The 25,705-nt window shown below is 47.5% G+C and overlaps 1 protein-coding gene across 3 annotated transcripts in view; it reads left to right on the forward strand.

Moving 5' to 3' along the window:
- The window catches only part of CNOT7 (CCR4-NOT transcription complex subunit 7), a 102,276-nt gene that overhangs the window by 57,692 nt on the left and 18,879 nt on the right, over window positions 1-25,705 (forward strand). For all 3 annotated transcript variants that reach the window (XM_082243048.1, XM_082243049.1, XM_082243050.1), the window contains 2 exons: window positions 21,676-21,820; window positions 24,007-24,117. In XM_082243048.1, the coding sequence (XP_082099174.1) occupies window positions 21,676-21,820; window positions 24,007-24,117 (256 nt within the window). The remainder of the gene's footprint in view (window positions 1-21,675; window positions 21,821-24,006; window positions 24,118-25,705) is intronic.

Raw genomic sequence — 25,705 nt, forward strand, 5'->3', positions numbered from 1 at the left:
TGTCCTCTGTTTTAAGAGGATGTTGACAGATGGAAATAAAGTATGTATGGTGGACCTTACCAAAGTCTATAGGTTTTGGACACAGGAATATATGCTTGTGAATTTGGTGGCTCTGTTACTAAACCCAGTAATATAAAACATGTGTATTGGCCCCCCGCACTGCCCACAGCTTATAAATAATCTTTTTACATTAATATACTGCAGCTACATACCTTGTTAGCTGATCTGTATACGGTGGTCACGTGTTACTCTGCAGGGTCCACCCGAGTCCAGAATGTTCATGTAGGAGGAGATTTCACTGCCTCTTGAAATCCACTACAACCTTTGTCCTCATGCTTTTATAGGAGGCGGATCATCCATCAATCAAGATGTTACATCCCACCCACTGTGTTCTTTTTTTAGTTACTGGGCATGGAGGAGGAGGGAGGGACTGGGCTGTCATTTAGGATCTGTATACACGCCCACATGTGTGATTTCAATACCATGTGACCTGAATAGCTCATCTAAAAGCAGGAAATACCCTATCCAACAATGGAGACCAAACTGAGAAAGTGCAGCTGAACTACACTAAGCCCCGGTTCACACTTATGCGATGCGGGAAGGCTGCGAATCCGCAGCCTGTTCCCGCATCGCAAACGCACCCCCGGCAGCTCACACTGCCATATGCGATACGCTGGGGGTGTCAATGTAATCTTAACGACACCCCCAGATTGATCGCATATCGCAGTGCGATCTTGCTGTTCGCACAGGATCGGATCGCACAAGTGTGAACCGCTGTGCGATCCAATCCTGATGCGGCTGCAAAAAAGGGTCCTGTGCGTCTTTGCTGCGGGTGCGGTGCGAATTTAGCCATACAAAGTGTATGGCTAAACTCGCATCGCACAGCTGATCGCATGTAATGAAGGAGCAGTGCGCTCCGACATTACATGCGAACGCCGCAGCCGCACAAATGTGAACCGGCTCTTACTGTGTCTTATCTGAACTTGCCCAGAGTGAACGTGCAGGAGGGGGAGGATCTGTGCATACAGAATCACACATCCTTTTTACACAATGCAGAGGATTAATCACTTAAGTTACACAGTGAGTATAACAAGCATTCTATTCTGCATCTATAGACAGATTTTACTAATGTGGGTTTAGTAACATTTTAAATCGTTTGAGAACATCTACTTTTAATCATCCTAAAAACAAATCCCATTTACCTTCTTGGCAGCCAAAATATCTACAGTAAGAATGTGGAAATCCAGAAGTAGTCCAAGCTTACCTGGATAATGATAAATAAAAGATTTCTTATCCCGTTATCTGGACTGCATTGTCAGCCTGATACTTTCCCTGGGGAGTCCCTCATGTCCCATTCTGTTTTCCATGTTTTCTTTCTTTCTTTTTTCTTTTTCATTTTTTTTTTTTCCCCAGTCGTCTTCCAGGATGGCTTAATGAGAGAAAGGCTCCTCTCACCTAGCACAATAAACACAATCCACATTCATTTAAATACAGGTGAGAGCCAGAGACCCTCAGTATTTTGTGTTTCCTCAGCAAGACAGGGTCACTTCAAGAAAACTTCATGCTATCTGGCCTCCGTGCTAGGAGGCAGGAGCCTCCTGACCCTGGCCTCTCTTTAACTGGGGTAGTGTCCCTGGGGATGGTTAGCTGGGGAACTCGGGCCCCCCCCCCCCCCCCCCGATACCTTGGATTTGTCTACTGTCCTTCATAGCTTCTCAAAACAGCCTTTCTCTGTCGCTCATTGACAGACGTAGTCCTCTTTGATTCACATCAATTGGGTTATGTTGTCTCCGCAGGAGTAGGACTAGGCAGAAAGAAAAAACGTTCTGGCTCCACCCTAGGGGCAGTCCCAGAGGGTATATCCTCCCTCTCTCTGCTACAGGAAATCAGTTTTTTTCTGTCTAGTCAGGAGTAAGGACCTAAGTTCCTTGCTGGGATCTCTGGTCCTGGCAAGATTTTTTTTTTAGAAAAAATATTTTTAGGTAGTTTCTCCAGTGTTTTTTCCTGTGAGATCTTCAAGCAAATTACGCCGGATCTGGGTGACACTTGTGGTCACCCCAGCCGGCCTACGAGCGCGCGCAGACCATTGCATCGCGCTTGGTCGGCCGCGACACATTCAAGTAAGTATGCGGGGCCGGGCGACGGGCTGGATGTTGAGATCCAGTGGTCACCCCGGTTCTGCCTACGAGCGCGTGCAGACCAGAGCTCCGCGCTGGGTCGGCCGCGACAGAGTCCCATTGGAGGGACTGACCTTGCTTGGACGCCAGGAACCAGAGAGTCGAGGCGTCCGGAGTGGTCAACAACCCCCCACCCCGGTGGAGAGGGTATTGTGAAGAGAGGGTGCCTGTCAGTTCGGTATGGTGAGTAAATGTTTCCTTTTCCTCGTTATGAGGCATTTTGGAATATGGGCCCCTCCATACATGGTCAGTATCTTTCTGACACTAAAAGTCCCCCTTGTAAATACAGCATGTGTTTGGTGGGCAAGCGGACTTGGTTTGGGAGCTAACACTCTACCCAGCAGACTGCAGTATTACAGCAGACATAGGAGGTACAATCCTACCTTGACTGTAGTGGACCTCCTGCAGAGCGATAAACCGCCATTAGCGTGGTATGCAGGTGGATGTGCTGGGAAGACGATACTTCGGCAATCCGCCGCCATTTTGCTGTAGACCAGGTACACGAATGTCCGCAGGTCACGCCGGCCGCCATTTTTTTGGAGTCTATTGTCTCCCGTATGGGGGCGGCCATGTTTGAAGAGCCCAGCTAACCTCGAGGAGAGCTGGGAACGCCGGAAGGCGTACACAGGGGGCGGAGCCACTTCCTTCTACCCGGGAAAACGAACACAGTTCTTCCCAGTCTGTAAGAGACAAACGCTGACTGCAGTTGTTAGGAAACTTCTCTGCATCGGGTGGTGAGCCTTGAGGGTCCCTCTCTCTCTCTGTGGGGGTCAAGAAGCAGGTACACTGAGGGGCGCTATTGCGCTAGGGGGATACATATAAAAAAAAAAAAAAAAAAGTTTTTTTCTGGCAAAGTGTCCTGGGTTAACATGGACCCTGCCACTCATGTATCTCCACCGGATCCCCTCGAGGTGTCTGCAGGATCCTCCAGCACCCCGCTTACGATTGAATCATTGTCAGCTATTATGGAGACCTTTGTGTCCCGGGTGGAAGTGGCTTGTCAGGGACAGGGCGCAAGGAAGCGACCCCCGCCTAACCCCATGTTATCTGAATCTTCGGATTCAGAATCTGAGCCTATTTCTGCAGTTGCAGGTACCTCATCTGGGATTGGTGTCTCGGGTACTGTCTCTTCAGACAGTGAGGAGGATGTTTCAGCATCAGCCATAGCCCGAGAGGAAGCGTTGGTAAACGCGCTAATTGTATCTGTTCAAGAAACCTTAAGATTACAGGGTTTTCCGTCGGAAGTAGCTGAGACTGAGATCCCCTTTGGCACTAAAAAACGCATCAAAGTGGCGAAGGTTTTTCCATTGCCCAAATGTTTTGGCAATCCGATCAAAGAAGAATGGAATCTGCCAAAACGCACTTCTGCTATTTCTAAACGCATTAACAGGCGTTATCCGTTTGAGGAAACCCTCATTAAGAAATGGACAGAACCACCTGTGGTGGATTCACCAATTGCTAGATTGAATAAAGCCACGGTTATTCCATTAGAAGACGCTCCGTCTTTTAAGGATCCGGTGGATCGCAAGATAGAAGCTATGTCTCGCACCATGTTTTCCTTGATTGGATCAGCTTTCAGACCAATAATTGCTATTGGGCTGGTTTCACAGACTGTAACTGAATGGACCAAATGGTTACGCCGGGACTTAGAAGAGGTCCCTCAGGCGGTATCAGATTTGTTGGAACAGATGATACAGGGGTTACAGTTTGTGTGTGATGCGGCGTTAGACGCCACTCCATTATTGGCGCGAGCATCAGTTTCAGCAGTGGTTCTCAGACGTACACTGTGGCTAAAAGGTTGGTTAGCCGACCAAGGTTCCAAAAAAGCATTGGCTAATATCCCCTTTTCAGGAGAGCGTATATTTGGAGCCAACTTAGATGAGATCATTAAGGATTTCACGGGAGGAAAGAGCACCTTTTTACCGCAAAATGCTAAGGGTAAAGGACCTCGTCAAAGACGAGGGCCTTCTTTTTCTGCTCACAAAAAATTTTTTCGTCCCGCGGGTGAAAAAATTAAGTCCTCCAAAGCTCCTTCAGGAGGCTTCAGGGGACGTTGGTCGGGCAAGCAAAAGCCCGCCCCTTCCAGACCTGAAGATAAGTCTACTAAACCCTGAAGGTGCGCCCCCACCCATAACTGGGGTGGGGGGACGTCTTCGCCGGTTCCCGGATCCATGGCTCTCCAGAATCCCGGACAAGTGGGTTTGCGAAGTCATAAGGTCAGGGTACAAGATCGAGTTTCGATCTCTCCCACCGGCGCGATTCTTCCCTTCCAATATCCGACTATCCCCGGATCGTTTAGAAGATCTGCGGAGAGCAGTCACGGATTTACTACAACAAGGAGTGGTAGTCCACGTTCTTTGGACAGAACGTTTTCAAGGGTTTTATTCAAACCTATTTACAATACCCAGGAAAGAGGGCAAAGTGCGTCCAATTCTGGACTTAAGGGCACTCAATTCCTTTGTCAACGTAAGAAAATTCAAAATGGAATCCATTCGCACAGTAGCAGCCTTCCTGCATTCAGGGGATGTCCTAGCGTCCATAGACATCAAGGACGCCTATCTTCACATTCCCATTTACGCAGGACATCAGCGGTTTCTACGTTTTTCCGTAGAAGAGAACCACTATCAGTTTGTGGCGTTACCTTTCGGTCTTGCCACGGCTCCTCGGGTCTTCACGAAGGTGTTGGCCCCAATGTTGGCACTACTGCGCCAAAGAGGCATATCGATTCTAGGTTACCTAGACGATCTCCTGCTTCATGCAGAGTCTCCACAGACCCTGCTACAAAACATAGAAATTACTATAATTTCTTTACAGAAATTCGGGTGGCTGGTGAACCAGCAGAAGTCATTTCTGGTTCCCACCCAGAGGCTCGAATATCTGGGTCTAATTCTAGACACATTCAGGACAAGAGTTTACCTTCCGGTAGGGAAACTCCGGAAGATTCAATCAGCAGTCCAGTTGTTACTATCCAACAGCTGGTCTTCCCTTCGGACTTGCATGAGGGTTCTGGGGTTGATGGTGGCTTCCTTCGAAGCAGTCCCATTTGCCCAGTCCCATACTCGAATTCTTCAGCAAGAGATTCTTCTCAGATGGAATCGGAACCCGGAATCCCTGGACTATCTGATCCGATTGAGCAAACAGACCAGAGAGTCTCTGGTCTGGTGGGTTCGGTCTCCGATGCTCAGCCAGGGAAAGTCATTTCTGCCAATATATTGGACGATAGTGACCACGGATGCCAGCCTATCCGGATGGGGAGGAATTCTTGGTCAGTTATCCGTTCAGGGACTTTGGTCCCCGGAAGAATCCAGGTTACCGATAAATGTATTGGAACTGAGAGCGATCAGACTTTGTCTGATTCACTGGACCGAGCAGCTCCAGGGCAGCCCGGTTCGGATCCAGTCGGACAACGCCACGGCTGTGGCTTATGTCAATCACCAGGGGGGCACCAAGAGTGTCCGGGCGGCCAAGGAAGTGGCTTGCATTCTTCGCTGGGCGGAACGGTTTGTTCCAGCTATCTCTGCGTTGTTCATTCCGGGGGTGGAGAATTGGCAGGCAGATTATCTCAGCCGTCAGACTCTGGATCAGGGGGAATGGTCCCTCCATCCAGACGTTTTCCACCAGTTGTGCCTACGTTGGGGCACCCCGGATGTGGATCTGTTGGCATCACGATTCAACAGAAAAGTACATAGATTTGTGGCTCGCTCCCGCGATCCTCTAGCAGAGACCGCAGACGCGCTGGTCGCCCCGTGGGGGCAATACCAGCTAAAGTATGCCTTCCCTCCTCTCGGGTTACTGCCAAGACTTCTTCGCAGGATAGAGGAGGAAGGAATTCCAGTAATCCTGGTAGCTCCGGACTGGCCTCGCCGAGCTTGGTACGCCGACTTGGTCAGACTGGTGGCGGACGTCCCGTGGAGACTTCCTCTCAGGGAGGACATACTGTCTCAGGGACCGATCTTCCATCCTGCTTTACGATCGCTGGCTTTAACGGCCTGGCTATTGAGACCCAGGTGCTGAAGGACAAGGGTTTGTCAGCTTCAGTTATTCCTACTCTAGTTAAAGCAAGGAAAGCGACTTCCAGAAAGATTTATCATCGCACATGGAAGTCCTACATTGCATGGTGTGAACCCCTGGGGTTCCACCCACGATCTTATTCGGTTAGTCGAATATTAGCTTTTCTGCAACAAGGGGTTGAGCAGAAACTGGCCTTGAGCACTATCAAGGGTCAGGTCTCAGCATTAGCTATCTTCTTTCAGAAGCCTTTGGCTACTCATTCCTTGGTGCGGAATTTCATCCAGGGGGTGCGACATCTGGCTCCGCCAGTGCGCGCGCCGTTACCACCCTGGGATCTTAATTTAGTATTGTCGGTTCTTCAGAAACCTCCCTTTGAAGATATTAGGGAGATTCCTCTACCTACGTTGTCCCAGAAGGTGGCCTTCTTGGTGGCTATCACTTCTGCACGCAGGGTGTCAGAACTGGCTGCATTATCTTGTCGTTCCCCATATCTGGTGGTTCATAGAGATAAGGTGGTTCTTCGTCCGAATCCATCCTTCCTACCAAAAGTGGTTTCAGAATTTCATCTGAATGAAGAAATTGTATTACCTTCCCTGTGTCCTAAGCCCAGTCATCCTCGGGAGTTTGCTTTACACTCCTTGGATGTGGTCCGGGCGATCAGGGTATACTTGAAAACGACAGACTCGTTTCGCAAGACGGATTCACTTTTTGTGGTCCCGGATGGACCCAAAAAGGGGTTGCCTGCATCTGCCGCGACTATTTCCAAATGGATCAGGCAGACGGTGGTACAGGCTTATTCTATTAAGGGTCGGGAGCCCCCGTTCCCTGTTAAGGCGCACTCCACTCGGGCACTTAGTGCGTCATGGGCCTTTCGCCATCAGGCGTCAGTGGTCCAGGTGTGCAAGGCGGCTACCTGGTCGTCGGTGCATACCTTTACAAAACATTATAAAGTTGATGTAATGGCATCGTCTGATGCCTCGTTTGGCCGCAAGGTTTTGCAGGCCGCAATTTGAGGAGACCAGTGGTCTACCTCGAGGGTTTTTTTCCGTTGGAAATGTTTATTTGAGTCTCATTCTTTGTTTATAATGAGCCTTTAAAACTTCTAGTTGGCACGGGTTGGGCCTTCTAGATTGGATTTTGATTTCTGTCAATCCCACCCCTCATTTGTGGCACTGCTTCTGGATGTCCCAATTGATGTGAATCAAAGAGGACTACGTCTGTCAATGAGCGACAGAGAAAATCGGATTTTTGTAAGATCTTACCGTAAAATCCTTTTCTCTTAGCTCATTGACAGACGTAGTACCCGCCCCTCTATCATTGAGTTGGGTTGGGTTCAATTCTCTTTTACTGCTTTACAACAGAACTGATTTCCTGTAGCAGAGAGAGGGAGGATATACCCTCTGGGACTGCCCCTAGGGTGGAGCCAGAACGTTTTTTCTTTCTGCCTAGTCCTACTCCTGCGGAGACAACATAACCCAATTGATGTGAATCAAAGAGGACTACGTCTGTCAATGAGCTAAGAGAAAAGGATTTTACGGTAAGATCTTACAAAAATCCGATTTTTGAGCCGTTAGAGGAAAGTAAGTTGAAAGTCTTAACCTACAAAACAGTGCTCTTAGTGACGTTGGTCACGGCCAGAAGAGTCAGCGAACTACAAGCGATGTCCATAGCAGAGCCATACTGCTCAATTCTGCCCAATAGAAAAATTCTATCGCTGGACCCAGGCTTTCTCCCCAAAGTGTTGACGAACTTTCACAGGAAATCATTATCCCATCATTTTGAGGACAAGCTAGCAACCCTAGGGAAGAGGATTCCTTAAAATTGATGTAAAAAGGTGCTTATTATGTTACATCGAGCGCACCAAAGAATGGAGGAAAATCCCTAATCTATTCCTTCTATATTCAGGGCACAAAAAAGGTTCAGCTGCTTCTAAAACTACCATCGCTAGATGGATGAAGGGTTCAATCATTGAGGCTTATGCATCTGCTGGGCTCCAAGCTCCCCAAAATCTTAGAGCCTATTCTACCAGGGCCATGGCTATGTCCTGGGCCAAAAGGGCAGGAGCTACCCCTATCCAAATCTGCAAAACAGCCACCTGGTCGAGTTTCCAGACATTTGTCAAGCATTACCGTCTGGATCTCTTAGCCGCTAGCGACTAGGCTTTTGGAAGATAAGTGCTTCAGGCTGTGGTCCCTCCCTAGCAGCTATGGTTTCTATAATGTCACCCTCATTAAGCCGTCCTGGAAGATAACTGGGGAAAAACTAAGTTAATACCTGTTAACTTGATTTCCAGGAATCTTCCAGGATGGCGCTGCTTCTCGCCCTATTATACATGTTGTAGTATGGGGGGCAGGTATGATACTAGCTGTGCCTTCGGTTATTTGGTTATTACTGAGGTTCTCTGGCTCTCACCTGTATTTAAACTAATGTGGATTGTGTTTCCTGTGCTAGGTGGGAGGAGCCTATCTCTCATTAAGCCGTCCGGGAAGATTCCTGGAAATCAAGTTAACAGGTAATAACTTAGTTTCTCTATCGTTCATTGACGGACGCAGTCCTCTGATGCATATCAGTAGGGTTATACCACCACCTACAGGAGTAGGACACTAGGCAGAAAAAAATTCTGGCTACGCCTATGGGCAGTCCCTGGGGGTATACCCACTCTCTTCCTGCATAGAATGTCAATTTTAATCTGCCTAGTCAGGAGTAAGGACCTAGTTCCTTGCTGGGATCTTTGGTCCTGGCATAAAAGTATTTTTTTATGTAGATTTTTTTTTTTAGCTAGCCTTTTTTAGCTAGTTTTGTATCAGAGCAGTGTCAGAGAAAACAACACCAACCCACTCATAAAAATAGAAGGGCGGGTACTGCGTCTGTCAATGAACCTAAGAGAAAAGGATTTTACAGTAAGTTAAAAATCCAGTTTTCTCTATCGTTCATTGAGGGACGCACTCCTCTGATGCATATCAGTAGGGACGTCCCAAAGCAGTACCCAAATGAGGGGTGGGAACAGCAGAACAAAGAAAACAGTCTGGACTGCCCATAGGCGTAGCCAGAAATTTTTTCTGCCTAGTGTCCTACTCCTGTAGGGGGCGGTATAACCCTACTGATATGCATCAGAGGATGGCGTCCGTCAATGAACCTAAGAGAAAAGGATTTTATGGTAAGTTAAAAATCCAGTTTTCTCTTTCGTTCATTGGCGGAAATAGCTCCTGATCTTCAAAACCATTGGGTTATACTGCCCCCTGTAAAAAGATGATCCACACACCTGTAGTTGCTCTTAAAAAAATCTTCATCTTTATTCAGGAACCACAGAACACAACTGCGATAAGATCAGTTGAAACGTTTCAGCCTATGAGGCCTTAATCATAACTACATTTAGACACAAAACTTTGAAATATATAGGGGCTCTACATATCACATGCTCCAACCATTAATTGTCCTAATTAGTTGCAGACAATGAACAAAAGATAGCGTCAACTGTAGTATAAACTAGGGAGACCCAGGTATGTGCTACTTAATATCCACAAACTACACATCGATAGTATACATAGATAAAAAATAAAAAAGTCAATAAAAATAATTTAAAAAAGGTTATAAGGAGACCAGAAGGGGGGAGAGATACTGGAGAGAGACCATTTTAATGTATGTGCAGCTCTAGATCCTATCTCGGGTTTAACCCCAGAGGTGATCTGGAATTAAGTCTAAAAATCCACCATGGCTCTCTTCCTAGTAACCTTCTTTCCCTATCGCCTCCTCTAGGTGAGTGAGACATCTGTTCTTTTCCTCTAAAACGAAATGAGGAAAGTTCACCCTGATGGCATTCCCTAAAGTGACGTGTTGCATTAGAAATATTTCTAACATTTTAATTATTTGTGTCACAATAGTGTTCCCCTATTCTGGTTCTCAAGGGACGTGTAGTGCGGCCCACATATTGTAGGTCGCATGATATGCAAATAATCAAATAGACTACAAAATTCGTCCCCTGTTTCCCCCTGGAGGGTTTTGGGTCAGACGTGGGCCCCTTCTTGGGAAGGTCGGACCCCCGGGTTCCCCTTCTTCCAGTCAGGCACCCCCCTTCATCTGTCCCCTCCACTTAGGTTGGAGCTGTGAGGGTGGCCTGGCCACCTCCTGGGGTGGGAGCAGGGCGCCATGCCGGACGATCGGCTGTGCAGGGGGGGTTATACCTGGTGGGGTCTCCTGCCAGGGCCCCTCGTCCTGCCTGGGCCTGTCCTTGAGGCCTAGGGATCCCTCCTGGTACCCTGGGAGCCTCGTTGTGCCACATAAGGCCACCATTTTCTTGTAGCCTGTGTGCTTCAATGCATGGTGGCCATGTTTGTGTAGTCCGGCAGCCATTTTGCGGTAGTTTGCCATTGAAAATAGCGGCGGCCATGACAATGGAGCCCTCTGGGTGGCGATTTCGGCAGTGGGAGCCCCTCTTCATCCCCTGGTGCTGACTCCTGCATCCTTTTCATTTCCTGATCGCAGCTTGTGCAGTATAGATTTTCCTGGTTTCTGCGGGGTGGTGAGTCTGGAGGGGTCCTCTCCCTCTCTACTAAGGATATATTGGTGCTCTGTGCCTGGCAACTGGGTGGTGCTGCCAGAGCTGTGGGGGTTGTCCCTTAGCAGTGTTTTACACTTTTTTTGTGGGGTCCCCCTGGTGACTCATGGAGCCTTTGGAGCACATCTCACCACCTAATCCCCTCTCTGGGGCTGTGGTGCCCCCTGGGTCCCATCCATCCATTGATGCACTGACAGTGGTCCTGGAGTCCCTTGTGTCCCAGATGGAGGTGGGGTTTTTTGGGCGACAGGCTGGCATAAAAAGCGCCCCCCGCCTTCCCCTGCCTCATCTGTCTCCTCAGATCCTGGATCTGATTCAGCCGCTGTTTATGTGGATTACCCTGCTGGGTCTGCGACCAAGTGCCCTGAATCCTCAGATAGTGAGGATGAGTCTCCGACTTCTGCAACCATGCACATAAAGGGGCTGGGGGACGCACTGACTGTATCTGTGCTTAAGCCTTAAAATTGGAGGATGCAGCTGCGACTGCGATGGAGGCACAGGTTTCCTTTTGCACTCACAAGCCATCCAGAGTGGCAAAGGAGTTCCCTTTCCCCTCCTATTTTGGCCGAATTGTCACTGAAGAGTGGGGAAGACCAAAGCGTCCCCTTGGGGTCCCAAAGTGAGTTGCTAGGCGATACTCCTGTGAGGAATCCCTTCTTAAGAAGTGGACTCCGGGTTTCCAGAATAATCAAGAAGAGTCCCTGGCCTTTAAGGACCCGGCTGACAGGAAGGCGGAGGCCGTAGCCCGCAATTTGTACATCTTGGCTGGTTTGGCACTGAGGCTGATATTCACCATTGCCCTGTTGTCGCAGACTCTGACCGAGTGGGCTAAGCTTTTACGCCTGACCTGGGGGGGGGGGGGGGGCGGGGGAGTAGCTCTCCTATGCCTTTTGCTGAGCTGGTGGACCAGCTGGTCCATAGGCTGCAGTTTATCTGTGATGCCTCTTTGGATGCAGCTCCCCTAGTGGCTTGGCTCTCTGTTTCCTGCATGGTGTCTTTTGGCTCAAATGTTGGTCTGCGGACCAGACGTCTAACAAGGCCTTGACTGATCTTTGCTTTTGAGGAGAACACCTGTTTGGTGCTACCCTGGATGATATCGTTAAAGGTCTCACAGCAGGAAGGTGCGCTCTCACCCGTATCTGGGGTGGGGGAAGGGATTTCCCTGGTACGAGAACAAGTGGGTCCACGAGATCATTTAGTCCGACAAGTTCGAGTTTCCTTCTTACCCTCTGGTATGGTTCTTCCTTCTGACGTGTGACTGTCCCCGGTCTGTTTACAGGCTCTTTTTGGCGGTGCAAGACCTTTTACTTCAAAGGGTGATTGTCCCGGTTCCGACTTCTGATATTTTTTAAGGTTTTTACCTTAACCTGTTTATAGGCCCCGGAAAGGAAAGCAGGTGCGTCCAACTCTGGATTTCAAGGCGCTGAACTGCTTTGTGCGCATGCAGAGGTTCAGAATGGAGTCCCTTCGCACAGTGGTGGCTTCTCTGCATCAGGGGGATTTTCTTGCCTTCGTTGACATCAAGAATGGATGCCAGCCTGTACGGTTGGGGGGCATCTTTGACCAATATTCTGCTCAGGGGGTCTGGACACTGGAAGAGTCCAGACTATTGATCAACGTCTTGGAACTCCATGCCTGGAGCATTGCACAGATCACCTTCAGGGATGTCCAGCGCACATTCAGTCGGACAATGCAATGTCCGAGGCTTATGTCAGTCATCGGGGGGACTTAGGAAGTGTCCTTGCGCCTCTGGGGGCAGCCGGCATTCTATGCTGGGCAGAACGGTTAGTTCCAGCCCTCTCCTCAGTATACAGTCCCAGGGCGGAAAACTGGCAGGCGGATTACCTCAGTTGACAGGTGTTGGACCAAGGGGTGTGGTCCCTTCATCCGGAGGTGTTTCATTACTTTTGTCTCCGGTGGGGCATCCCCGATGTGGATCTGTTGGCTTTCTGGCTCAACAGAAAGGTGCAGAGGTTTGTGGCTCAGTCACAGGATCCTCTCGCGTACGCCACAGATGCGCTGGTAGCCCTATGGGATCCGTATCGTCTGTTTATTGCCTTCCCTCCTCTCAAGCTTCTGCCAAACATCTACGCAGAATCGAAGCAGAAGGGATTCTTGTCATCTTAGTGGCCCCGGACTGGCCTCACCGGGCTTGGTACACCGATCTGATGCGGCTGGCCGCCGACCTTCCTTGGCAGCTTCCTCTCGGGGAGGATCTGCTGTCCCAAGTACCAGTCTTCCGTCCCGCTTTACAGTCATGAGTCTGTGTCTTCAACGCTGTTTAAAGCTAGGAAACTTACTTCTAGGAAGATCTACTGTAGTTCGTGGAAGACGTACATTGCGTGGTGTGAGTCTCTTGGGGTTCATCCTCGCTCTTGTTGGGTGGTTCGGATCTTGACCTTCCTTCAACAGGGGGGTTGAACAGGAACTGGCCTTGAGTACTATCAAAGGTCAGGTGTCAACCTTAGCGGTCTTATTTCAACAGCCTTTGGCCACATACTCCCTGGTGCGTACTTTTCTTCAGGGATTTTGGCACTTGACACCTCCAGTGCGATCTCTGTTGCCGCTTTGGGACCTCAGTTTAGTTCTCTGTCCTCCAATGGTCTTTTTTTGAGAATGTTCGGGAGATTCCGTTGTCTCTGCAGGTGGCCTTTTTGGTGGCTTTCACCTCTGCGCTCAGAGTGTTGGAATTAGCGGCATCATCCTGTCGCTCACCTTGGTGGTTCACAGAGAAAAAAGGTGGTTCTTCGCCCCTGTACATCGTTCCTCCCAAATGTAGTCTCTGGTTTTCATTTGAATGAAGACATTGTGTTGTCTTCCCTGTGTCTCAGGCCAAAACATCCAAAGGAAATTGCCTTGCATGCCTTGGATGTGGTCCAGGCAATTAGGGTGTACCTGGCAGCTACGGAGTCTTTTAGGAGGTCAGACTCACTATTTGTACTCGCAGATGGGCATCGGAAAGCGTTTACCGCTTCCTCTGTGACCATTTCCAGATGGATCATACAGACGAGGATCCAGGCCTATTCCATCAGGGGTCAGGTTCCTCCTTTCTCTGTCAAGGTGTACTCCACTCTGGCACTTAGTGCCTCCTAGGCCTTCCGTCATCAGGTGTCAGTGATGCAGGTTTGCAAGGTGGCCATCTGGTCATCAGTGCACACTTTCCCAAAGTTCTACAAAGTGGATGTGTTGGCATCTGTGGATGTTTCTTTTGGCCGCAAGGTTTTGCAGGCTGCTGTTTAGAGAACCTGATCATCTTTGAGGGTGTATTGTTTTTTTTTCAGGTGTGCTCCACTTGTTTTGGTTGAGCTCCTGTTGCTTGGTTGGCTACTGTTTAGCCCCAGTAATTTGTTGCTTTTCCCACCCCTCATGTTTAACACTGCTTGGGGATGTCCCAATGGTTATGATGATCAGGAGCTGTGTCCGTCACTGAACGAAAGAGAAAATTGGATTTTTGACTTACTGTAAAATCAATTTCTCTAACGTTCATTGACAGACACAGCAACCACCCCTCTGTTGAGTTGTTATTCTTCTGACACTGCTTGTAACAAAACTTAGTACCTATAGCAGAGAGAGGGAGTATACCCCCTGGGACTGCCCATAGGCATAGCCAGACTTTTTTTCTGCCTAGTGTCCTACTCCTGTAGGGGGCAGTATAACCTAATGGTTAGGAAGATCAGGAGCTGTGTCCGTCAATGAACATCAGAGAAATGGAGTTTACGGTAAGTCAAAAATCCCATTTTTTCACCTTCCTTCCAGGAAGTAAAAAGAAAGCATTTATGTGGCAGCTAGAAAACCTTTGGTTACTGTTACTGTAGGACTACTTTTTGCATTATATGGAGAATCATGATACACCATTATTAGTGGAGCTATGTGTTGTTCCTAAAGTGTATGCATTGTAAAATCAGAAAAAAAAACATATCAGCACATCTCTTTAATTCCTGTAAATTTTCTCATGTTTAAAACTGTGCAAAAATTAAAAAAATAACATTATCTGAAAGGCAGTTGGCTTTAAACTTTCTATAATGGACTGACAATTCTGCAAGAAAATGTTAGAAAAAGGGGAGAAACAGCAGGTAGTAAGAAGTCATATGGGTGGAGTTGAATTCCCCTGCTCAAATCAGGCCCAACATTCTCAGCCTACATAAACCAATTTATTGGTATTTTATAGATTAGTGACCTGGCCAACATTCCCACCTCTCAAGAGGAGAAGCAGAGGTAATAATCACACATGCATTACTTCTTTTCATTGTGCTGATAGCCAGGGGTGTAACTACAGAGGTTGCAATTGCAACCGGGCGCCATGCTCCAGGGGGCCTGTGCAGCTCCCCTGTATACCTGGATAGGAGGGGAGGCAGGGGCAGCATGTAGAGAAATCACTGCCCTCCTTTTTTCTCCTGTAGCTGCAGGAGGAAAATGGAGGAGATTGGTTCCTCTGTATGCTGCCCCCGCCACCTCTCCTATCCAGTTCACTTTTGTTCTGCTGTCTCTGGGCCCCTGTGTACTCCCCTGGTTGTCCGCCCCCCCCCCCCCTCCCTCTCCGGCCGGCTGCTGCAGGGGATGTGTCACAATCGAGAACCAGGAAGGGGTCGGTAAATATGTAATTTACCAGTTCCTTCCTTTTGTGAATGGACAGAATCATAGTCAGTGACATTGTAAAAAAAATAAAATAAAATTATAAAAAAATACAATTAAAATACCAAAAAATAAAAACTACTGACACCAGTGGGTGAACTTCTTGGATCACAAAGGTCACACTTGCGACCGGGCCCTGCTATTCCACCACCGTAGGGAGGCCCCAAGATGGCAGGAACGGGGCCCACTGCAGAACTTGGGAAAGGGTCACGCTGCAGGACCGTAATAAAGGGCCCCACAACGAGAGTAAAGGGCCCCAGCATCAGTGGGAAGAGCCCCAGGCTTGAAGGGAAGGGCCCCAGCCATGGGGGGGCCCTTCATGGTTTCTTGCACTGGGGCCCTGAAGGTTCTAGTTATGCCTCTGCTGATAGCATAATAATAATGATAATAATCAGAAGTGGGTCCTGGTGTGACTGAGGATGTACAGATATTTCTCAGAGACATCCATCTGTGGTCCTCATTTGTCCCCAGATCTTCAAATAATCTTATTTTATTCCCTACTTTATGACAGAACTGTTTTGCCTTGGCAATGATCTTATTCCTTGTGCATGCGTGACAGCAGTACAGAACATTGGATTGCAGTCTCCTGTTATTCTTTGATAATCTGTTCATGACTTTCCAGCCTCTGCTCTGAGAAAGTTAATAAACAGAGTAGCTGTGTCATGGCTAGGAAATGGATAAAGAGAATTTAGACAGTAATCTTGTAATCCTCATGAAGAACAAGCAGCTTCTCTTGTACAAAGGTGTTCTTATGACAACCGTAGAGACTTTCTACAAAGTTTTTAATATTTGCTGATAATTTCAGCATCCTCTGATTTGTGCTGCCTGCTCCTATGAGGTAAGTTACAAGCTTCTTTCTTTCCAGCTACTTTTTATTTGAGTGTTAATGGATTTGACTTGTATCACCCTGTACTAATCTGGATCATCAGACAAATTACAAAATCAAAAGTCTATAATCCTTCTGATTACACGTGTACACTAATACCATGTGCCTTTGGACTACACAGTGCATGTCTTGCAGGTAATATTAATGAAAAAACACTGTATGGAGGAATTTATTGTGCACTGGACATAAAAATAGTTTTTCTCTTTCATTCATTGACAGACACAGCTCTTCATCTTCTTGACTACATGGGTTATGCTACCCCCTACAGGAGTAGGACATTAGGCAGGAAAGAACTTATGCCTATGGGGTAGTCCCAGGGGGTACACTTCCACTCTCTGCTATAGGCAATCAGTTTTTTTCTGCCTAGTCAGGAGTAAGGACCTAGTTCCTTGCTGGGATCTCTGGTCCAGTCGAGGAGGCGAGGAGAACTGGCTCAGAGCTAGGAGGGCAGACACTCATCTGAGTGAGGGGGACAATATTGCAGCCATAAAGGGGGCAGAGGTCGGAGGACACTCTGATGTGCCTGTGGAGGGGTGAAAAGGGGCACAGGATGTCTAGAGGTAAGGGGGACAGAGGAGGAAACTACTATGTCTGTGCAGCCTCTGACTAACTCCTGTACCATGACCGCAGTCTCTGACCATCTCCTGTACCGTGTCCACAACCTCTAACCATCTCAATCATTAAATCACTGAAGTGGTCATATCTCTCAGAAGAAGTAAACCTCTGTATACTGATTCCATTTCATTTGATCATCCTCTAGTTGTGTGTAATTAGTGCGGGCGTGGGAGGGGCGCCGCAGCGTTTTTATTACTCCTATACCTTAACTATTGTATATATTTTATATGCGGCCTGAGAAAATTTCTCTACACTCAGTGTGGCCCAGAGAAGCCAAAAGGTTGGACACCCAAGATCTACATCCAGAGGGTCCCCCCCAGTCTGGCTAGCGCGCGCGCACAGAACTCTGATCCGTGCTAGGTCGGCCCCGACATAGCCCCACTGGACAAGGCTGGCCTGTGAGTTAAACGTCTCGCGAGGGTGCATACGATCTGGCTTCGGTTCCTACGCAGTTCCTGGTGTGGTGAGTAGCTATCCCCCCTCTAACCCTGGAGGATTTTTGGGTGGTTGGACTCCCAAGTTCCCCTCCTTCCCATGCAGCCCCCCCTTTCTCAGTGGTCCTCTGCAACCTTGTTACCCCCCATCTGCCCTCTCCCCCCCCTCCCCCGTTCACCGTGGGGTGGACATGCCTTTTTAGGTTGGTCTGGGATGTCGAGCTGGCGATGGGGGTGGAGGGGGGTGTGCGCTGCAGGCGACGACAATCAATATTTAGAAATGGGTTGGGCCTGGTGGGGGCACCTGCCAGGGCCCCCTTTGCTGTTGGGATAATTTTTGAGCTCCTGGGGGCCATGTGGGGACACCATTCTCTTGTAGCCTTTTGTTCTACAGGTCAGCTGCCATGTCTGTGTAGTCTGCGGCCATTTTCTTGTGGTTTCCCATTAATAATAGCGGCAGCCATGTTTTTGAAGCTGGGTGGGCGGTGATTCGGCGGTGGGAGCCCTTCCTCAGCCCCTAGTGCTGACTCCCCGACCTTTCCTTTCCTGATCGCCTCATAGTGTGCAGTTAGCTTGGTGTTGTGAGTGCCTGATCGTTGGTGGGGAGTTTTTATATAGGGGTTTTCTCTCCCACTCTCTGCTGTAGCAGCGGTTGTGCTCTGTGCTGGGCCTTGTGGTTACTGACGGCGGTTCTGGAGTCCTTGGTGTCCAAGGTGGATTTGGTCCTGGGAAAACGGGCTTGCAAAAAGCGTCTCCTGCCTTCACCTGCTTCCTCTGTCTCTTCAGATCCTGAATCTGATTCGGCCACTGCAGATGCAAGTTACCCTTCCTGGTCTGTGTCCACGCATCCTGCATGCTCAGATAGTGAGGATGATTCCTCTGCTTCTCTAGCCACACATGGACACTGATTGAAACACTAATTGTGTCAGTGCGGGAAACCTTAAAGATGGAGGATGCGACTAATGCAGCATCCGAGGCGCAGGTCACCTTTGGTACCCATAGGTCCTCCGAGGCGGTGAAGGTGTTCCCCCTTTCCTGCTTTCTTTCACAATTTTGTCACAAAACAGTGGGGGTGCCCTAAACTGACTTTTGCAATTCCTAAGCATTTTGCACTGCGGTACCCTTATGAGGATTCCCTCCTTAAAAAATGGATGGTCCCTCCTGTAGTGGACCCCCGGTTTCCAGATTGAATAAAGCCCCCATGATTCCGGTTGAAGAGTCTCCAGCCTTTAAAGACCCGGCTGATAGGAGGTGTGAGGCCTTGACTGTTTACTATTGCCCTGGTGTCGCAAGCTATGACCGAGTTGGCAAAATTTCTATGCTGGGACCTGGAGGGGGAACAGCTCCTCCCTGCCTTTGTGGAGCTTTGCAGATAAGTTGGTCCAGGATCTACAGTTTGTCTGTGATGCCTCTGGATGCAGCTCCCTTGATATCTAGACTGTCTCTCAGCAGTGGTTCTGTGACGTATTATCTGGCTGAAATGCTGGTCTGCGGACCAGACTTCCAAGAAGGCCTTATCCGATCTTCCATTTGTGGGGGATCGCCTGTTTGGAGCTTCCTTGGATGACACCATCAAAGGCCCCACAGAAGGGAAGAGTACTCTTTTACCACAGGCTTCCAAGGGTAAGAAACCCAGTTGCATAAGAGGCCTTTTTGTCCCTCAGGGTCTCAAGACAAGGGATCTAAGCCCTTCAGGGCCTCCACCGGTGGTTCTAAGAGGACCTGGTCTCGCAAGCCACGAGCAGGCATGAAGGGGTGCATGAAGGGGCGCCCTCACCTATGTCTGAGGTGGGGGGGGACATCTTTGCTGGTTCCAGGATCCATGGACCTCCCTGATACAGGACAAGTGGGTCCACTAAGTCATTCGGTCCAGCTACAAGATTGAGTTTCGATCTTATACTCTGGAAAGATTTTTCCCTTCCGACCTGTGCTTGTCCCCAGATCGCTTAGGGGGTCTCCTCAGTGCAAGACTTGTTAATTCAAGGGGTGATTTTTCCGTTTATGACATCGGAAAGTTTTCAAGGTTTTTACTCAAACCTTTTCACAGTCCCCAGGAAGGAAGGCAAGGTACGTCCAATCCTGGACCTTAAGGCACTAGACTGCTTTGTGTGGGTACAGAAGTTTTAAATGAAGTCCATTCGCACGGTAGTGGCGTCCCTACACCAGGGGGATTTTCTCGCTTCTATCGTCATCAATGACGCCTACCTTCACATCCCAATATCCCTGGATAGAAGAGATTGGGCTCAGGTAAGTAGCGGGCGCTAGGGCGGCTGCTACACACAAAAGGTTTTTTAATGCATAGAATGAGCAGGTGATGCTGCAGTTGAAATCTGTAAAGACTGACTCCTGTCCTGAGAATCCTCTGGACTTGCTGGGGAGGACCTTACTTTTTTTTTTTTTTTTTTGCCTTTCAAGTGATATGATCTGACTCAGGCACATTTTTAGCTTTCATTATTTCATTATTATATAAAACCGGAAATAGCAATGAAGATCATTTGTTTAGCGTGGATAATGGCACTTTGCACAAAGTACCTTTCTTTAAAGAGGAGTTCCAGTCATCTGTGATAAAAATGAAAGTCAGCAGCTACAAAAAGTGTAACGGCTTACTTTTAAAAAAAAAACAGTAACTCGCCTGTCCCAGGATCCAGCGGTGAGCTCACCCCAGGCGGTCTCACCCGCTGTCTTCGGTCCCCGGCGCCGGCATCTTCACTATGGACATCCGGCTGTGACAGCTTGCGGCTTTTTACAGCCGGGTACCCACTGCGCATGTGCGAGTCGCACTGCGGATCGTGAGTGGTGGATGCAGTCTTCTGGGACGTGTCGGTGTCCCAGAAGACTGCAGGGGGGAGGGAGGAAAATCGGATACCCGCTCCTCAATAATGCCAATTATGAATTTGCGGAACAAGTCCTTAAAGTGGAACTCCCCCTTTTGGGTGGAGCTCCGCTTTTATAATAACCAGTTGCACAAAATACTATGATCTGAGTTCTGGATGAGTAGGAATTTAATCACCAGGCTTATTAGAGCCTTAGCTGTCACCTTTCCACACATTCATTTGCAATGTTGCCCACTTGAACTAACGTGCCAGATACATTTCCCAGTTATTTATTTCAGCTATATGGACAATAAATGGTGATGCCATAATTTGGTTTTGGAGTAGTTGTGGGATTTGGTCAAAACTGGAAATGTTAGTTATATCAGTTCATGGTGGAGTTATTTTTTTTTTTTAAGCTGTAAAAGAAGAGGTACTGTGTAATATGTGATATTAAAGCGTTGGATTTTTTTTTGCACTAAAAAAACAAACATGTTATACTTACCTCCTCTGTTCAGTGGTTTTGCACAGAGCAGCCCCGATCCTCCTCTTCTCGGGTCCCTCCCCTGCGCTCCTTGCCCCCCTCTTCCTGCTAAGTGGCCCCAGAGCAAGCAGCTTGCTATGGGGACACCCTGGCAGGCTCGCTCCCAAGCCACTGCTCTGCGTGTATAGTCACTCACAGAGCTACAGCCCAGGCCCCGCCTCTCTCTCTCCTCATTGGCTCACTGGCTGTGATTGACAGTAGCGCTTTCAGCCAGTGAGGGAGAGTTCTCAGAAACCCGAGGCTCTCGTGCACAGCGCTTAGGAAAGGTGGAGCTTAGGTAAGTATTAGGGGGGGCTGCTGCAGAGCACTCAGGTTTTTTTTTTCCTTCATGGATAGAATTGTCGGAATTGGCAGCATTATCCTGTCCACCTTACTTGGTGGTTCACAGTGATAAGGTGGTTCTTCGCCCCTGTCCGTCGTTCCTTCCAAAGGTTGTCTCTGCTTTTCATTTGAATGAAGACATTGTATTGTCTTCCCTATGCCCCTGGACAAAACATCCGAAGGAAATTGCTTTGCATGCTTTGGATGTGGTCCGGGCAATTAGGGTGTACCTGGCAGCTACGGAGTCTTTTAGGAAGTCAGACCCACTGTTTGTACTCATGGATGGGCCTTGGAAAGGGTTGTCCATTTCTTTTGCAATAATTTTCAGATGGATCAGAGACAGCGATTCAGGCCTATTCCATTAGGGATCAGGTTCCTCCTTCACCTGTCAAGGCGCACTCTACTCGGGCACTCAGTGCCTCCTGGGCCTTCCGTCATCAGGCGCCAGTGATGCAGGTTAGCAAGGCAGCCACCTGGTCGTCGGTGCACACTTTCACAAAGTTCTATTTTTCTTGCATACATGTGACCATACAGAATCTAAATGGCACTTTGGGTCAAGTTCCACATATTGTATAAACAGTACATTGTTTCTGAAATGTATCACAAATATATGATATGCACAGTGAATCTATTCTGTTGTTTTAGATCTGCTGATGTAATCTTTCAAATTTTCTGTAATTTTTATTACAGTGGCTATGATTTTGGCTATCTAATAAAGATACTTACTAATTCAAACTTGCCTGAGGTTGAGCTGGACTTCTTTGAAATTCTTCGGCTATTTTTTCCAGTGATATACGATGTCAAATATCTCATGAAAAGCTGCAAAAACTTAAAGGTACGTAATACTCAAGTGGAACCTAAAAAGCAAGAATCCATTTTTTTGCAGCCATTTAAATAAATTAATAAAAGAAACGCTACATATAGAAGAACTTGAAAAGGCCAACTGGACATGAAACTGGTTGTTATATGTCTGAGAAGGTAAAGAAGCTAAAGCTATTGCAATATTAACCTTACCAACATTTGTATGTCCCTATAGACCAGAGCATTTTTTTGTTTACACGTTGATTCATCATTAACTTTTTCATTACTTAACAGCAGATCTCAAAAAGGATTTTATTTTTTTTCAATCTACAATAAAAACAAAAAAAAAAACATTTTTTTCTCGATTTTGATTAGACCTTAAAAAAAATGTGTAAGTTGTATACCATCATTTGTCCTGTTTAGAATGATACTAAAATTATGATTCTGGTACAAAGCATTGCTAAGCTATTTACAAAATTACAAATAAAGATATGACACTTTTTTCCTTTCTTTAGTGCGACACTAAAAAATTTAGGAACTAAATAAGAAAAAATTAAGAAAGTTTTAAATATTAATAGTTAGGAAAAATTATAAACAAAAAAAAAATCAGCAGGAAATTAACATTTGTGGGAAGGAGGAGTTTCTGTATTTATAGCTGTTTAGGGTAAACTAAAATATAATACAAAGGGTTAAATAGGAAAAATAAACTAATTGTACAGTAAAAGACACAGGCAGAGTATGCATACACTATGGATTATAGGTGTGTACAATCAGGTGATTGGACACTGGCAAAGCTTTAGAGGGCATGCCCACTGGGCGCTTCCCCTATAACCCTATCATACTCCGTAGTTCCTGAACTTTTGTGCTAGTGTCAGAAGGTGATGAACATTTCTCCTTCTCTGAGACTGGGGGAATACATGGCATCTGTGGACATCCAAGATGTCTATCTCCTTGTTCCAATTTCGGCACCTCACCTGTGTTTCTATGCTTAGCACTGGCAGACAACCACCTTCAGTTTGTTGCACTGGCCTACCCTCTGCTCCGAGAGTGTTTACAAAGGTGTTAGCAGCTATGCATGCCCTTCTCAGATTTCCTCCAAGTCATAGGTTGTCTAGACTACCTATTTCTGAAGGACTCTTCTCCCTTACGGATATCAAATGTCCACAAGACAATTCAGATGCACCAGACCTACAGCTGGAGGATCAATTTAAACAAATCTGCTCTACAGTCCGGTCAAATGACTTTGAAGGGTTTGGCCACATGAAAAAAGTACACATCTGGTTTGAAGTTTATGTACACTGCTGCATAAACCAGCACTGCTGAAGATGAAATGCCCTGGTCAGTAGAAGATGAATTCTTCTGCATTGCAGCATGATTTACCTTGATTTCCGGGTCCAATGTTCCAACAGGAGGAAAATGTTTTCAAAGTGAATTCTTTATTGCCTTTAAAATATAGTGTGTTGCCATCTAGAGTTTTGTTGCTCATCAGTTCCAGCATTGCTGCTTACATGAATTAAGAGTTGCATAGCAGTTAACTGCTGCATAGGTAAAGCTTTACAGGTTTGTAGTCCTGAGATATCACCAGAGCTTTAAAAGAGATGTATGTTTTTTTTTTTTTTCTTTTTGATTCATACTTACCTAGGTGGATGCAGCATGGGTGCCATGCTGCGTCTGTCCTCTGGCGCCTCTAACACTGATAACCAAGCGTTCGAACACTGCCGTTTGCTTGGATTCCCACAGCTCTGTGTGCAGAGAGCTGCTGACTGTTAGTCAGCAGCTCTCTGCTCTGCCCCCTCCTCATTTACTGGAGCGCTGGGCTGTGGAGAGGGTGGGAGCGGCCGGCTCCGGCTCTTAGCAGCTCACTGAGAGGCTGAGCCTGGTGCCGGTCCAGGCATGTGGGGGGATCCCGACTCTGTGACGTCAGCAGAGAGCACACTTCAGCCCGCTCTCTGCTGAAAACGGGTCACAGGAGTGCAAAATGAACTGCACTCATGTGATCCATAGGTGAAATACAGCCAGATGAGCCTTGCCTGTATCTTTCTTATGTGTCAGCTTCGATATCCAACCCATTGTCTTTGAGGCTCTATATATTTTTTTATAACCTTTAATGATTTTTCTTTTTGTTAGCATGTTCAGAGGGGAAAAAAACAAATCTAGTAATAACATTTAAGCAGCAGTAAAAAACATGAAGGTTCTACAGAAATGTGTTCTCTTCATCAGGGTGGACTGCAAGAAGTGGCTGAACAACTGGAGCTGGAGCGGATAGGACCTCAGCACCAAGCGGGCTCAGACTCTTTACTAACAGGAATGGCATTCTTCAAAATGAGAGAAGTAAGACACACATAGTGAATAGATTGGGGAAAAAAAAACTTAAAATTCTACAGCGTTCACTGAATGTTATGGTTTGAATGAATTTATTAAAAGAAACCCACCCTTAGCCCATTTTCACCAACCCCTTTGCTAGCTGATTTTCTGTATTTGCAAATCCCATTCTACTTTTTTTTTTTTAGCTGTGTACATGGATTCAGATTGGGCCGGTTCAGCGGGGACTGGATGACTTTTAAACTGTGTGTAGCCCTCCCAATTTGACATAAGCCGAAAGTTGGATTGACTTTTGTCGAACAGGACTGCGGGAACACCTAATTCGATCAACTGCTTGCAGCGAATTGACTGCTGTGCTGATCAGTGTATTCTGACAGTGAAGGGTCCCCACTGTTAGAGTACCCAGTCCCAGCTGGGGTTTTCTGCATTCACATTGCTTGTGTGGATGCAGGAATCTGTCAGGTTCTTTACCATTCAACCAAAAAAAGCCTGACCATATTTACCCAGCTTTAGACTGCATGTTGTAGGCTGATGATACTTCTGTCTTTCTAGAAAATTACAGGTCCAATATAAAGTGCTGTAATGCATTGCTTCAGTGACTGCCATGTGCATACCCAGTCATTGACAGACAAAGTTGTGGGGATGTAGTAGAGAATTTATTTCTTTACCATTGACTCAAAAAATTAAGACAGTCCTCTGTTTTCTCTTTCATAGAAAACAGGGCAAAGCATATTAGAAGTAAAAGAATAAAAGTATTTGCAAGCAAATAACTGTACTGCTGAAGACTATGAATTATTTATGAAACGGCCATACTGTCAACATATTTTCTCCTCTCACCTTCCAGGACGGCAAACATATGAGAGATGATAGGCTCCTCCCTAAAGGAAACACAATCAGTTCATAGCTTGTTAAAAGGCCCCACCCTTCCCCTTTTCCCTCAGTTTAGATTGTGTTTCTCCCACAGCGAAACATTAATTTTTTTTATCTCTAACCTGAAGACTTGGAGTTGAATGGTCTCCCTGTGAGCCAGGTACAGGAATGCCGGTGATGGCTGCACTATACCTGCCGCCTCTTAGGCTTCTCACAGGTCACCCCCAAAGCACAGGCCGTCGATCACTAGGGTGGTCCCTCTAGGCTTGTGTCCTGCTATCCAGCAGGGGTCTCCTCCGGTTCTCTGGCCTTTACACTGGGTCTTTTAGCGCAGAGGAAATTCAAAAAGACCGCCGGAAAGTGCGCTCCAAGCCTCGCTTTGGAAACCGGAACTTCAAGTTTGCGTCAAAAGGCAGAGCATGGGCAGCGCGACCCGGAAGAGGGAAACAAATGCGGAGGAGACGCCGGACCCGCATGGAAGCATGAGAGCAGACTCTCGGGCCCAAAGAGCCTGGAAAGCTGCAAGGGAAATGAAGCCTGCCGCAACCCACCTCGCGGAAAAGGAGGAGGGAAGGCCAGTCCAGGTGACTACAGCCAAACCCAGATTGGAACTGGGTAAGTGCTGGTTTCCTGACTATGGGGACTAGTGCCAGTATTAGTTAGAATCCCTGGCAATTCCTATGCCCCCCCAGCAGGACCTGTAGCCAGTCTTTCCTAGGGGTTTTAG

This window comes from Pelophylax lessonae, assembly GCF_965119305.1.
Source record: "Pelophylax lessonae genome assembly, chromosome: 1".
Lineage (NCBI taxonomy): Eukaryota > Metazoa > Chordata > Amphibia > Anura > Ranidae > Pelophylax > Pelophylax lessonae.